The sequence below is a fragment of the Morone saxatilis genome, unplaced genomic scaffold (genome assembly GCF_004916995.1).
Source record: "Morone saxatilis isolate NCDOM2014 unplaced genomic scaffold, NCSU_SB_2.0 Contig9, whole genome shotgun sequence".
NCBI lineage: Eukaryota > Metazoa > Chordata > Actinopteri > Moronidae > Morone > Morone saxatilis.
Window position 1 is genome coordinate 16928081 of NW_023340268.1, and position 14493 is coordinate 16942573.

At 41.9% G+C, this 14493-nt stretch overlaps 1 protein-coding gene across 1 annotated transcript in view; it reads left to right on the forward strand.

Moving 5' to 3' along the window:
* Window positions 1-11075, forward strand: part of LOC118343216 (tRNA dimethylallyltransferase-like) — a 33258-nt gene extending 22183 nt beyond the window's left edge. Inside the window, exons 3-5 of the mRNA XM_035681972.1 lie at window positions 8084-8212; window positions 9057-9174; window positions 10037-11075. Of these exons, the coding sequence (XP_035537865.1) occupies window positions 8084-8212; window positions 9057-9174; window positions 10037-10266 (477 nt within the window). The 3' untranslated portion in view covers window positions 10267-11075. The remainder of the gene's footprint in view (window positions 1-8083; window positions 8213-9056; window positions 9175-10036) is intronic.
* Window positions 11076-14493: the final 3418 nt, after the last annotated feature.

Below are 14493 nucleotides of genomic sequence, written 5' to 3' on the forward strand. Positions count from 1 at the left end.
AGGGGGGTTTCCATCCAGCATCTGGCAACCCACCATACACTCCACATCTCCCTTTTATTTACCACCACTCCACTCTGCCCAGTGTCCAAAGGTAACAAAATAGGCCTTCCAGGGCTTTAAAGCTCACAAATTAAAATCTTGTTTGTTTAATCTGTACAAAAACGTATGTGTAAAAATGACAAATTGTGATTGTCGTCATTTAAGGTGTTTCGACCTTTGGCCCTCTCAACTAACCCAGTAAGAAAGTGAATGAGAACTATTTTTTTTAATAGTTTCATATTTTTGCAGCAGGAACTTCCACTTTCAAAATGACATGTTGTTTGAAAGTATGTCCATGTTTCTTCGGAAATACAAGAGCATTTAAAAGCAGTATATATTTGGAAATCACCAGGTTAATTAATTCACTGGCACATTTGATTTTATGCAGCGTGTGTTAGCTGCTGTGACATTATAAAGGGTCTAATTTTTCAAGATCCTCAGTATACACCTGCAGCTAAGACCCTTGAATGCTTTTTTTCCCAGCAGTAAGTCCCTAGTGGCACCAAATGCATATAAGTGAACTGCGGCAGTTGCTTCTGGCACTGCAGAGTGGATAAATGTACCCACCACAGCCAACATCAACCAGTGTCTGGCAGGTGGTGATTTCCCACCCTGGTCGCAACTGCTGGAAGTCAGACGTGTTTTAATACATATGTGAAGGCTCAGTGTGTTTCCCTGTCCCCAACAGAAACCTGGCCTCTGTGTCCCACCAGCAGCATGCCCTGCAGTAACCCAACCTCCTAATCCTGTTAGGCCCGAGTGGCTTAGGCCACGCCAGGCCCTAAACCTCAATACCCCTCTTTCTGACCACCTGCCTACCCGCTGCACACACCATATGGTCACATGTGTGTGTATTTGTGTTCCTGCACTTTTACATATGATATATAATCTGTCTGAAGTTGTCTGTGCTTTTGCTCATGCATGTGTCTCGGTACAATTTATGTAACCCCTCCTGAAGACCCTGCTTAGACTCCATTCAGAACCATTTTCAAGACAGTTGAGTCAGATTTGGCTGTTGGTTATGATATGGTATGGTCTATTGGTCTTAAAGGGAAATTCTGATATTTGTAAACCTGGATCGTATTATGAGAATGTTTCCATTTCATTTTTTTATGACCACTGCTGATGATAATACATTTTATTTACCACCTCTGGTAAACAACATCAACCAGGGCTCATACAGTTCTCCGAAAATTTCAATTGAACAGAAATCATGTAGTCCCCTGAAATACCTGTTGCTATTGTAGTCTCCTGACCATATAAATACTGGGTTCATTTTACAAGCAACAGGTTTGTAGGTTATCTTGTAGGAACATGTGCTTGCATATATTTGTTTGCCAACACAGTGTCCCACCGGATGTCATTGCATTGCTCTGCAGTAAAAAGAGAGTCTGGTTCAGTTTCTTTGCCCAACCATCCTGGGTTTCACCCTGCGGGCTGTTCAGTAATTGCAGACTTCAGTAAGAATGGTGTTGATTTGGCCAAGAAGCATGAAAAAAGCTTCAGACTTGCAGAAATCTTGTCTTGAGTCTGACTAAAAGTAAACTTAGAAAGTAGTCCCCTGAAAATCCATGTAGCCACTGTATTCAATGTTTTCGAAAGCAGTAAGAGGCTCGGCTCCTTTGCCTCAACAGACATTCTCCTTGCTGGAGTCCATGTTTGCCAAACCTCTACATCTGAGTCGGAGCTAAATGCCGTAATTTTCCTGTTAAAATATCTTACCAGGATTATAGTTCCTGATGTTAATATCTATTTCAGATGTTTTTTTCAGTGTCAGAGCCTTGCCCTATTTACCTATAGGACAACCTTGTCCTTGTGTCCAGGGCCTTGCTCTTTAACCCGCACTCTTCCCACCTTTCGTTCTGTATCGTCTCTGTTCTCCTTGCTCTCTTGCTGTGACTGCTGACCTCTTTTCTGTTTCGTCTGAGCCCCACACACACACACACTCACACAAATGCCGGCAGGCCTCAGCTGAGCAGGCTAATCTCTTGAAACATTACAGAGCTGCCGGGAATTTGCCCCGACCACACAAACTCGGGCAACAGGGTCACTGGGGGCTATGCAGACCTACCCAAGCACACAGAGACTAGTGGGTCAAAGGGAAAGACAAATTGGACATGACAGAGAGCCTCAGTCAGAAAATGAAGTAGGTTATAGAAGCTAGAAAATGACCTGATTGCTGAACGTTCATGTAAATATACAGAGAGAGACAAAGAATCACATGCCTCGAAGACACAAGTTTAACCCAGTTTTACAGTTCACAGATTTAAGCAGCGACTGTCAGTGAGGGAGCAGGTGGGCGTTCAGTGTCTTAAATACTTTTCAGCAGGATACGCAGTTCTTGATGCACTCAACTTTTGTTGCTGTGGGGATTTAAACACCAGGTCAGCCAGCTCAAATTAAATCAAGCTTAATTTGTCTTGTCTTTAAGTGTGTGCGTATGTGGGAGTATGCTTATAGGACACTTGTGTGTCTGTGTGGTTATAGGGGAATGTTTAATTAGTAGATTTAATTACCCATAAAGAAAATGGTAATTTGAGGTTAGACTAATTTTAATAAGTGCAACATTTTATGCAGAGGATGCCCTTAGAGTTTTTTTTTTTTAATTCCCCAAAGACATGCAAACAAGCACACACGCTTTACCTGTAACCAGGATACGCAGGTGTAGTTTGACTGAGGCCCTGTGAGTGTTAAGTAACAGGGGTGTAGGTATCTTTTAGTCACATGGGAAAGAGAGAGTGAATGTATGAGTGAGTGAAGGATGGATGGAGGGAGACAGAGAGGGAGAGGCAGGAACAACACATGGGTAGCTGGGTGGATGGAAAGTGAAGGTAATCTGATCCAGCCGGGGCAACAGGTGTGGGGCGAGTTTACACCCTCTGAGCAAGTGCGAAGCTTTCATGTACACACACACACAAATGCAACCTCCTCCCGTGGGTTCTAGCCAGGGTTGTTGTTGCCACAAAGACCTCTCTGTCACATCCACTTGATGGAGAGAGGGCTGGAGAAGATGAGAATGACACATGGGGGTTAGAGGAGATACAGTAGTAGGTACAAATACATCAGTGCATTAAGTGAAAATACAAGAAATTGAAAATGTATATATATTGCAAAAAAGCTTATTGTTGGCTGAGCTGGAAAAGTTGGCAAATTGAGAGAGCGAGAGAAGAAAGTCCACCATTCCAAGAGAAACCATAAAAATAAAACCAAACCCGTAAATAAAAATAAAAATAGCCGTCATAGGGGTATGGAACTGCAACCTTTGAGTCTTGAAAGGGTCCCTTGTTTCATATCTTTCCCCTCTCTATCACCATAGCGGCTCATAAAAATACCCCAGGGTAGATGTGAATCGGAAGAGACAAAGTTATTCATTAAAAAACACATCTGTCATCGCAGGTGAAAAGCAGCATGACGTATCGTACTGTTGCTGCATTAATTATGCAATCTCGTCACATTCTCTTGAATATTTTCATACAAAGGTATGACGTTTGCTTAAAACAACATTTTAATGGAAACTTACACCTGCAATTACTGACTTTTTTGGCCACTTGGGGGCAGCAGAAAAAAGGTTTGAATGTAACATTGACAAATTACCTTTTAAATAAATATGGATGTATTGTTTATTTACACATCCAGCAGTTCTGCAGGGACATTAGCATTCATTTTGAGTCAAGTTTCCGTCCACCTGATGATATTAAGTTCAGTATTCAGTGTCTTTTACCTCTTTAGCTTTTTTCGGTCTCCACGAACTCCTGCTAAAGTCTCTGGTAATGTTCACCAGCTAGCTACTGTGTCTGATGGACTTTTGGTGCTAGGTATATAGCATATCCAGAACTTCTTGTCTAAAAGCAGTGGCCCGTTGTGTCCGAAACCAGTGCTATGGAAGTGGTGAGAATGAGCCCAGACAGTAAAGTTGCGGACCACAAAACCAAAACAATGAGCTAAAAGACGCTTAAATGCTGAATAAGAGATGAAAGGAACTGCCATTCACAAATTTTACACTAATTTCGAGTAAATTGGTAAAAGGAAATGTGAATGAATGCTGATGAATTGTTTCCATCCATTACCGTTATGCCATTGTTATGAGTGGGTTCATTGAAATAAGCAGTAGGTGGCGCCACTTCTTCAGCGGGAAAAACCCCAAGAAGAGGCCCCAAGAAGATGGTGTAATTATAAGAGTGCCAGTCGAACCGCAAATGGAGAAAAACAATTCAGAAAACAGGATGGCAAAATTTGATTTCTGCTAGTTTCATGTATTAACGTGAGGAAGGTTAGCTCAGATCTGTTTGGAGCAATATTATAGAACCATGGGAGTGATGAGGGAGTCATGTGACTGAAATGTTCACTACATCAGAACGTATTTGGACAGTGTTTCCATCTCCCATTAAGTACATGTAACTTTTTTTTAAATGGCAAAAAAACTTTTTTGAGGACGTTTCCATTTCTATCAACCAAATGCTCATCAAATCAGGCTCATGGAAACATGGCTACTGCTAACATAGACATATTGATTATAGCAGCTTTAATAGAGCTAGAGTGAAGGAGAAGAAACCCCACAATGGAGGGGGGAGTGAAAGTACAGATAATGGATATGCGGATTAGAATTTTTTCTCTTGTATCCCACCAAACATCCAGATAAAATGAATCCATGTTTTTGTTATCAGTTTGGCCGAATCTACAGAAATATCCTTGACCTATACTTGCCCTACTGCAGATATGTCATAAACAACAGAAGAAGGTAAGGGAGACAAAAAGTGGAAGAGGAACTATGGGAAAGAGGAAGGAGGCTGTTGAGTGAATAGAGGCAGCTGTCGTGTTCCAGTGTGGACAACAGCCAAAGAAGCACAGCTGGGCCGGGGGGCCGCTGCACTGAGACTACCGTAGTGGAGTTTTTATAGCAAAGCACACACGGACGCACATCCTCACTCAGCAAACACAGAGATAATGCAGCAAATGACTCCTGGCCCGTTTGTTGCAACAGGTGGACTACTGTTTCAACACACACACTCAACACTGGCAAGCAGCTGCCCGGCGACAGGAGATGCTCTTTCTTGTTGGCAAGGCTCCCCTGTGTGCTTGAAAGGCAACGCTCACAGCGTGTGTGTGTGTGTGTGTGTGTGTGTGTGTGTGAGTGTGTGTGTTTGCGTGTGCGTGTCGACCACCCTGCTCTTTGTCCCTTCAGCATTTCTTATCAACCCTCATTCACTACAGAGTGGATTAGCAGAGTTAAATTTCACCAGATCCCAAACAAGAATGCTGGTGGGGCGTTGGGTGGAGGGGGGTTTCCATCCAGCATCTGGCAACCCACCATACACTCCACATCTCCCTTTTATTTACCACCACTCCACTCTGCCCAGTGGGAGGTTCGTAGTTGAATTGTTGGAAGGGGGGGTGATGTTGAGAGAGATAAAAGAACAAAGTAAGGAGAGAGATAGTGGCAACAGCAGGGCACAGGAGGGCGACTGGCGAGGTGGAGTATTTATTAGAGCACCTAAGGGAGGGGGCTCCAACTCTGCATCTGGTATAGGTATGCCAGGTGACGCTCGCCGCCACCACCTGCCTGCTATTGTGCCACAAACACAAGACTTCCCCCTCTAACATACGGAGAAACACACACAGTAACCACCCCAGTGAAACCTGAGGCTTTTGATTAACACTGCTGTTTTAAAAAAAAAAAAAAAAACACACACACACACACTGACAAACTGAACTACTGTCCGTCTGTATAAACACACATGCTGGGCAGAGTTTTGGGATTAGTAGTGTGCGCAGATAAAGCGGAGAAAACACACACTGAGAAGCCAAATGATGCAGGTGCAGGGGTGCTGAGATGGTGCCGAGATGGTGCCATTAAGGATCTCTGTGTTTACTTTGCTTTCACGCCCTTTGTCAGCTATTCAATTAAGGCAAAGCCAGCCTCCACAGGAAATGAGTGAAATACATCAAACGTTTAAGTGGCTGACGGCACATTAAGCCAACAACAGTATGCAAATGTATACCAGAAGGAGTTGAAATGTTGCGTGTGCCAAGGACCAGGCCAAAGTTTATAGCTTTCAGGCGGGGCTGTGTGAAGACTCCCATTGTTTCCCACACACACTCATTCCTCTGACAGAGTCAATGCAGTTTGTTGTACAGATGACACATTACACAGTTACCACTCTGTACTCCTCTGTAATAATGGAGTCCCAGACAGTTCCCAGCAGACTTAGTAACTTCAGTCTATAGGGTGTCTGCTGCCCTCAACGCCACAGTTCAGTCTGTGTGTGGAAAGGATTAAGAAATAATTGAGTTGGCTAACTGTGTCTTACAGGTTAATGGGATTCATTTACATAAGTGTGTGTGCTTTCTACGCTGATATTTTATGAAAAAGATTCACCTGACTTTATCCAGCTTTGTGCCATGCTGGCAGAGACTCACTACTGTGGCCATGACTGAAATATCTCAACAACTATTGGATGGATTCCCTTGATATTTTGTAGAGACATTGGTGTTCCCCACAGGATGAATCCTACTGACTTGACTTGTGATGCCCTGATTTTTCCTCTAGCGCCATCATCAGGTCAACATTTTAATTTCTCCAATACTGTGGTTTAGGACAAAATCTCTGCTTTTGTTTTTTAGTGTTAACATGCAAATGTTACTATGCTAACAATAAAAAAGAATGGTTAACATCATACCTGCTAGGGTAACATTGAGAGCATGTTAGCATGCTTACATTAGCATTTATCTCAAAGCACCACTGTGCTGGAGTACAGCCTCGACGAGCCGCTAGCTTGGCTGTAAACTCTTATGGCAGATTCATGCTTGACTCGAGGGGTTGACGACAGGCTTGACGTAGATATCGACGGCGCAGGTTTTGATTTATAGCTCAGCAATGTATTTCATTCGTTTGTATCACCACCACAACACTAAAGAAGTGTATCATACGTGATATGATATGCCGTTGCTTCAGAGCCTACACACATGGCAGCTATAGGTACAGGATAACTCAACAGTATTAATCTTAAGCAGCGTAAGTCATGTTAAAGCACACCTTGCTTGTTTTCATTCAAATTATTTTGTGTATTTGCCCTTTACATTTTACTTTTCTTTATTTATCCTGTATTTTCTGGTTAGATATTTAATCTGTTATTGTGTAAGTCTTATAGTAACTCTACTAGGTATAAATGTATTTCTGTGTGCCTAAAATTTGACTGTTTGCATACAGATGCAGTTGTTTGAAGTCACTTTCTCTACAATTTACAGACACCTTCATTCCCTGTGCGTCTGTCTGTCTCAATCAATACAGACAGACAGACAGACAGACAGACAGACAGACAGACAGGGTCTGGTGCTGCTGTTTAGTGCTGAGGCCTGGCCTGGAGACTGCTGACTGATGCAAAATAGAAACACGGGGGTGGAACAGTTAGAGGGAGGGAGGGAGAGAGAATGAGAGAGTGAGTGAAAGCTGAAGCGAGACTGATGGCAAGACAGGGAGAGAGAGATGGTGCACAAGAGAGAAGGGTGGGAGGAAGGAGGGAGAGAGGGAGAGACATTATCGAGCCAGTGTGAGTCAGCAGGTTGACAGAGCTTCAGGGTGTGGCTCCGGCACATCACAGCTACTGTAAATTTCCTCGTCTGTACGAGTTTCTACCTCAGCCTCTCTAAAATAAAGTCACTCATTTTGGAACCTTTTTGTTTATTATTAGAGGTAATAATCAGCTATATAATTAGCCAGTCAATATATCTCACCATATTAAGAATCAATGTCAGCGTCAAACTTCTTTGATATCATGGATGATGGTTTTGAGTGTAAAATGTATCAGCACACTGACTGTCTATGAGAAAACCTTATCTCAAACACACTAAAGAAATATTGTGACTAACACAACTTAGTAATCGTAGTAGCTGTTGGTTGAAGTGTTGTTTGTCAGAGGCTTTTCCACAGGTCCATTAAAAATAAATAGTGGAAACACTGATATTGGCATTAAAAAAACCAACCTTAATTACATTTATTAGCAGCCTGTGCTGGCCTTGTAAAATGCATAATGCGTGCTGTGTTTGACGTGTGTGTGTGCGCGTAGGACCGGGAGACAACGTGCCGGCGGTGTATGGCCTGGACGCAACGGACGTGTCAAGGTGGGAGGAGATGGTGCTGAACCCTGCACTGCAGATACTGGACAGTCTGAGCAAGGTGGGGCCTGTCAGCAGCTTTCACCTGCTGTTGGGACACAACCATACGTCTACTTCCTTCTTTACTCCGTTTTGTTCCTCTATCTTTCAAGCCTTTTTTTTCGTTTTCTTCATTACTTTCATCCTTTTCCATCACTTTACTTGCCTCTTTTACCTCCATGTGATACTTACTTTCAATTTTCCTTCCTCCACTCCTTTGCATTCCTTCCTTTCTTTCATTTTTCTCCCTTTTTCTCCCTTTTCTATCTCAGCCCCTTATGAACTTATCCAACTCTTCCTTCCTTTTCTTCATTTTTCCATCCAATCTCTCTCTGTTCTTTCTCTTTTACTTTGTTCCTTCATCCACCACCCTCCTTCCTTTCTGCCCTTCCTTACTCTCGCTTCGCGTCATCTTGCTTTTATGCCCTGCTCCATTACTAAATAGTTAGATTCAGTATTTCATAAACACTTGAAGGAACCCTGTTGAGTATTGGACCTCTTGTAAGAGCAGTGCTTTTACAAATGGGTTTGTGTTGTTTGTATTGTTCACACAAGGGCGCACATGCATGTGTGTTCACATCCTGCTGCTGGTTTAATACTAATTTGCTGATGGACCGTTTGTGGCAGTAACATGCCAACAAAGGCAGCAATGAACAATATAAACAATGCACAATTGATTTTCAGCTTTGTGAAAGTTTTGAGGAAAGGAATGCATTAAACACATTTGTCAGGCCTCAAGTACAATATCTTTTGGTGAATAACACTGAATGTAAAAAGATATTCTCTTTGTTTGCAAGAAAACTCTACAGGGAAACTTTAAGCACCAAACCCTGTCACTTAAAAACCTGTTTTGCTCAATCAATCAGGGTGAGGAGCCAGCTATTGCACCAATCAGAGTACAGAGCACGGAGCAGAGAAACAAACGGAGCCGCCACTCATGTGATCTGTGTGACAAAGTGATCATCGGGGACCTGGAGTGGAAAGGTGAGTCTGTCCACCCACATTGTGCAGTATGACACCGACACGCAGAATCACGTCCCATTCGATTGTGCTTATATTTAGCCATAAGAATGCAAACACTATAAAATCGGTCTCTAGTATACACAAAATCTCTCAGTGACAGTACACACCTTGAATCACTTATTTTAGTATTAATATTAATGCCCTGACAAACCATTTGTACTTGTTATTATCTGACTAGAGGCCATACAAACTACTTCAAACGCCTTACTGCGTTGAGGTGTGATGACAAACCTGCTCACCTCTGGTGTTGGCTCTGACACCAAGTTTCTACTTATTTTTTCTTGTGCATGACTTCTTCTTGTGAACTTAACTCATAATGTCCTTGATAAATGTTTTTTTTAACCATTATTCAACACCATAACTCAGGAACAGAAGGGGAGATTGTGAGCTTATTTCACAGTTGGATGGACACTGAATTTGTGACACTCAAAGGTCAAATGTCATTGTAACCTAAAAATAGGTATTTTTATCATAATTTAAGAATGAATTGAGAGATTCCAGATTTTAAATACATGTTGACTGGGATGACACACTGAGTAAACAATAAGTAGCACAGTTCAGACTGATATCTCTCTTATATGATCACTTATATGATGTGATATCTTCTATTTTAGCCAAAAAATACACTTAATACCTATTACTAAATTCATCCAAAGTCTTCAATACATATGTTATATAAGTCTGGTAAGACATGCATGTAAACTACACTGACTGGTTGGTGGAGGCATACAGCCACGGGCGATAATTCTAGTTTCACTGAGAGGAAACAGCCTTATCTCATACCAACTGTATCCATCAGTGTCCCTATTTTCTTCACCTGCAGCTCACCTGAAGTCCAAAAAGCATCACTATCACGTGAGGAAGAAGCAGAAGTCTGATCCAGCCTGTGACCAATCCCAGGTAACCACTGCACCTCCTGCCTCTGAGGCAGAGATAGAGGAGAACCTCTCAAAGGACTCTTGTGCTGCCGTTGCCCCGGGCTGCAGTGAAACCTCTCTGGAGTCATCCCAAGACACCAGGACAACACACAAGAAAGTACCTGTGACATTTTAAGAGGCACGCAGACTCTGGACTACATAAATCTTCATTCAGATGTCCACCACTGTTCTGCACTAACAGCTGAATGTCTCCTTACAGTCCTTATAGGGCTACTTTCTTCCTTCCCATAGAGTCAAACTGAACTATATTTTCTCCTTGATCCTGCTGTTCAGTCGTCTTATTTGTTGTTTGTTGGAGTACTCGCTTTTGAATGGAATGACCTTCTCAGCCCTGTAGATAGATGATTTATTAACAACGATCCTTGCCAAATGTGGATAACAAAGGACAGGCAAAATATTTTTTTATTCTCATTCACAGTTGTTAATGTGCTCCGAGTATGTATCCTTGAAGAGGCTCATTTTTGTAGTAATTTTATAGTCATTGTCATGAAGCGTGCAGCCAAAAAACAATAATTTATAAGGCTTTTTTTTACGCTGCCTGAAATTAAACTATGAGAAAGGTTATTTTAGAATATGCCTTAAATTAAGTCTTTCATACTGTTAGCATTTCAGGATTTAACTTTATTTGCCTCTTCTTTAGCTTAACCAGAATGCACTTTTAACTTCATCCAGCTCGTTTTGAAAATGTTCAATAAACCAAAGGATCTTAAAGTTTCTCAACTAATAGAGGATGATGTGTTTTGTGTCACTGAAGTGAAAAAGCAAAAAAAAATTGCATTTGAGAGGTTTTCACATGACATCATTAGCGCTAGTTTTACCTTTATCTAACTGATCTCGCTGGCATGCTTACACAGCACAGAGTATTGTGCATTGTTTGCCTGCTGCCACCTTGTTTTACTGTCATTAAATACGTTTTTCCCAGCTCTTTGTTTGATAATGACTAGTCACTTGATTTGTGCTGTTGTCTTTCAGTGGAGCTTAGCTGAGCTCATTTCTGCTCTGACAGTGGTATAAACCACCGGCTCAGGCTGTGAGGAGAGAGTGTGTTTTCACAGCAATGATTGCAGCTCTTTGTTTATCCAGCGGCGTGTTGTACCCCTTTCCAACCAAGGTGTGCCTGCCTGCTGTAAAACCACTTACACAATACCTGGCATCGCTCCAAAGGCCTCTTTTGGCGCTCCCTTTCCCTCTCCTTACCTGCCACTTTTTTTTCTCACCCCTGTTCCTAAGAATTGGACAATTGTTCCGCATTCTCGGCTAACACTCCATCATCTCTTTCTTTAAGCTTTCAGTCCGAGTCAAATACGTATTCTTTCAGTGCAAGTTCAGTTCACAGGCTCCCAGTGTTTGACCTCATCCACATGACTAAAAATATTTCCAGCCATATAATAGCTGGAAATGTGTGTGTGTATGGGTGTGCAAGTGTCCCACATTCTCTCTTTCCAAACTGGGTCAGGCCTCTAGCTCACTGGGGGCTTACCATACAGTAGAAGAGTCACACTGATAGTAAAGGTCACTCTGCAACTGGTGTCTGGTTTTTATAACCCTTTCTGTGTTTGGATGGATTGTTTTTCTTTCCTTCTGCTGTACATTTTTTTTTATCAGACTTACAAACATTTACTTTTCCCTTCGGGTGATTTTTTTCCCCATCCCTGTTGTCTCTGTAATTAAAAAAACAGAAACAACGAGGGGATCTGTGAATATGAAAAAAATATAATCAGTCATCTGATACACTGTCTTTGGAAACTTTAGGTGTGTTGTGTTCTTATCTCGAGTGCCACAGTGAGTCTGGTCTGGCACCTCCAGGCACTGCTGAATCATTCCACTTTTAAAGAAGGATGCTTGCGCAATTGAATGACATAAGGCTTCAGCCTCTTGAACCACGCATACACACACTCTTAGAAGTGGAGAACTAGGGCAGCATCTACGGTCACAAGGCTAATTAGTGATTTACGCACCGCGATGCAGTGGATCATCTATGGACACACACACACGCGCATACATGCACAGAGTGAACTCATTAGCTGCAGACAGTGAGCACAAAGAATCAACACACCAAACCAGCTTTGAACTGGGAAACCTGCAACTGTGGCCTCCCACACACACAGACACAATAAGTGCTCTGAAAGTGGAGTTTTCAGCTTACTTGAGTATTTGATTTGGTGATTGCTTAAAGCCCTCCTTTGTATCTATGTGTGTGTGTGTGTGTGTGTTTATATGTATAGCTGCATCAGTCAGCGAGCCGCACAATAATTCACCCAATTTTAGTGTTCCATTTCTGTCTCTCCCTCTCAGTCCATTGCTGCTATGTAGCAGCTCAGTAAGCTGTGTATGTTCACAGAGCACACACTGTCCTATACAGGAGGCCCTCTGTGGGGGGATTGCAGGCTGACTTATGTAACATGCTGCAGCCTATAGATGCTTGTTGTCTTTGTCTGGCCTGTTAGAGTTTTGGCCTCTGGTACTGGCTTTACTGCAGCCAGTGAAGGCTTCAAATGAATATATTTAATCAGTTTTTCTCTGAATGACTTTGACCTTGACTTGTGACGTTTGGGTGCATTTTTCTCTCATTCCCATCAGCCTCAGCTGTAATTTGTAGTTAGTGTTAAACTAACTAGCTAAACTAAGATTGCAACATGCAAAGCACCTGCTAAACATCAATGTGTTAGTTATGTTAGCATTTACTTCAGACCTAGCATGGCTGTAGTTTCTTGTTTGATATTTTATTGACTAAATGAGTCCTTGGAAGCATAATTAGGAATAGACATGAAGCACTAGCTTATTTGCTTTTTTTGCCAAGACTTAGATAAGAGGATTGATACCACTTATGTGGGTGTACAATCAACATGTAGCTACAGTGAGCAATAAATTAGATTAGCTCAGCATAAAGACAGAAAGCAAAGGTAGGGCAGCTAGCCTGTTTATTCACATTCTATCAGATTTTTTGTTGTATGCTCATATTTTATACCGTCATTGACTGCTGATTCCTCACTCCTCTTAACTGGCCAGTAGGGGCACAGTATTTGCCATTTTGCAACGTCCTTTATATGACATAGTAAAAGGCATTAATGCCAGGCAGCTACATTAAAAACAAGGCATGCCTAGCCTGTTGAAGGCCACATTTTGACCTTCGCCAACTCACATACAAAGAAAAGTTCGGTCTCATCTTGAACCGGAGCACCTGCAGACTAATTTCATACCCGATATGTTATGAGCCACTGAAACTAGGCAGGATACAAATTAATAAAAACCTGTTTTTGTTATCTTCGCCACCATGTTGGCTGTAAAGGAGCCAGTGGCCTGCCAGATCTGCTCAGGGTTCCTCATTAACACATTATGATTGGCTGTACGTTGAAAAGTGTAGATCTGTTGCTCTACACAAATAATTGCACATTCAAAATTAGGTAATCTGCAGCGAAAACAAATGGCACCTGTATATTTTCCAGCATACAGCCAATCCTATTTGTGTTACATCATCTGTAAATGCAGGACCCTGAGCAGATCTGGTATCTATACCGGGACACGTCTGATGGAGACCTGCACCTTGCTCTTCTAGTTACATTTCAGATTTTGTGCTTATTTAACATAAGCATAAAACATAAATATTGTGTTAATAGATGAGCTTTAGAGGTGTTGGTAAGAGGTTTTTGTAACCTTTGGACAGAGCCAGGCTAGCTGTTTTCCCATGTTTTCAGTATTTATGCTAAACTAATTAGCTTCATATTTAGTGAACACATATGAAAGCAAGAAAGACAACAAGTGTATCCCCAAAATATCTAACTATTCTTCAATACTGCACTGGTTATTTATGAGAAACACATTTTTAACATTTTGAGCCAGTCAAACTATTTTTATTTTTATTTTTCCTGACTTTTCCCACTTTGTATTCTAATGATTCTTAACAGAGTCCGTGTAGCTGAACTTGGAGGGCGTCTGCTCCTCAGAGCTCTGCTGTAGTAGTGTGTCATCCAGTGACTGTGCGTCTAGGTAATTTGAAGTCCACTTAATCCTAATCTCTAATCCCATTTGACTAAACATTCTCTGCCATCTGGCCCTGGCGAGACGAAAAAAAACACACGCACCTGCACGCACGCACGCAGACATGCAAGCAGCTAATCAGATAGAGCAGCAGCTGTAGTCGAAGACACTGTTGACTTGACTACCAAGAAGAACGTTTTATTTATGAGAAATATCACTTCGGCTAATGTGGAGTGTAAGCGTGTTAATAGATAACACAGAAGGGCAAATATTTGCCAGTGGCAGAATACTACATACCACACAGTCTTATAATCTCAGAGTAGAAGTTTTAGGAACGTGAAGGGCTTGGTTAAGAATGTGAAAC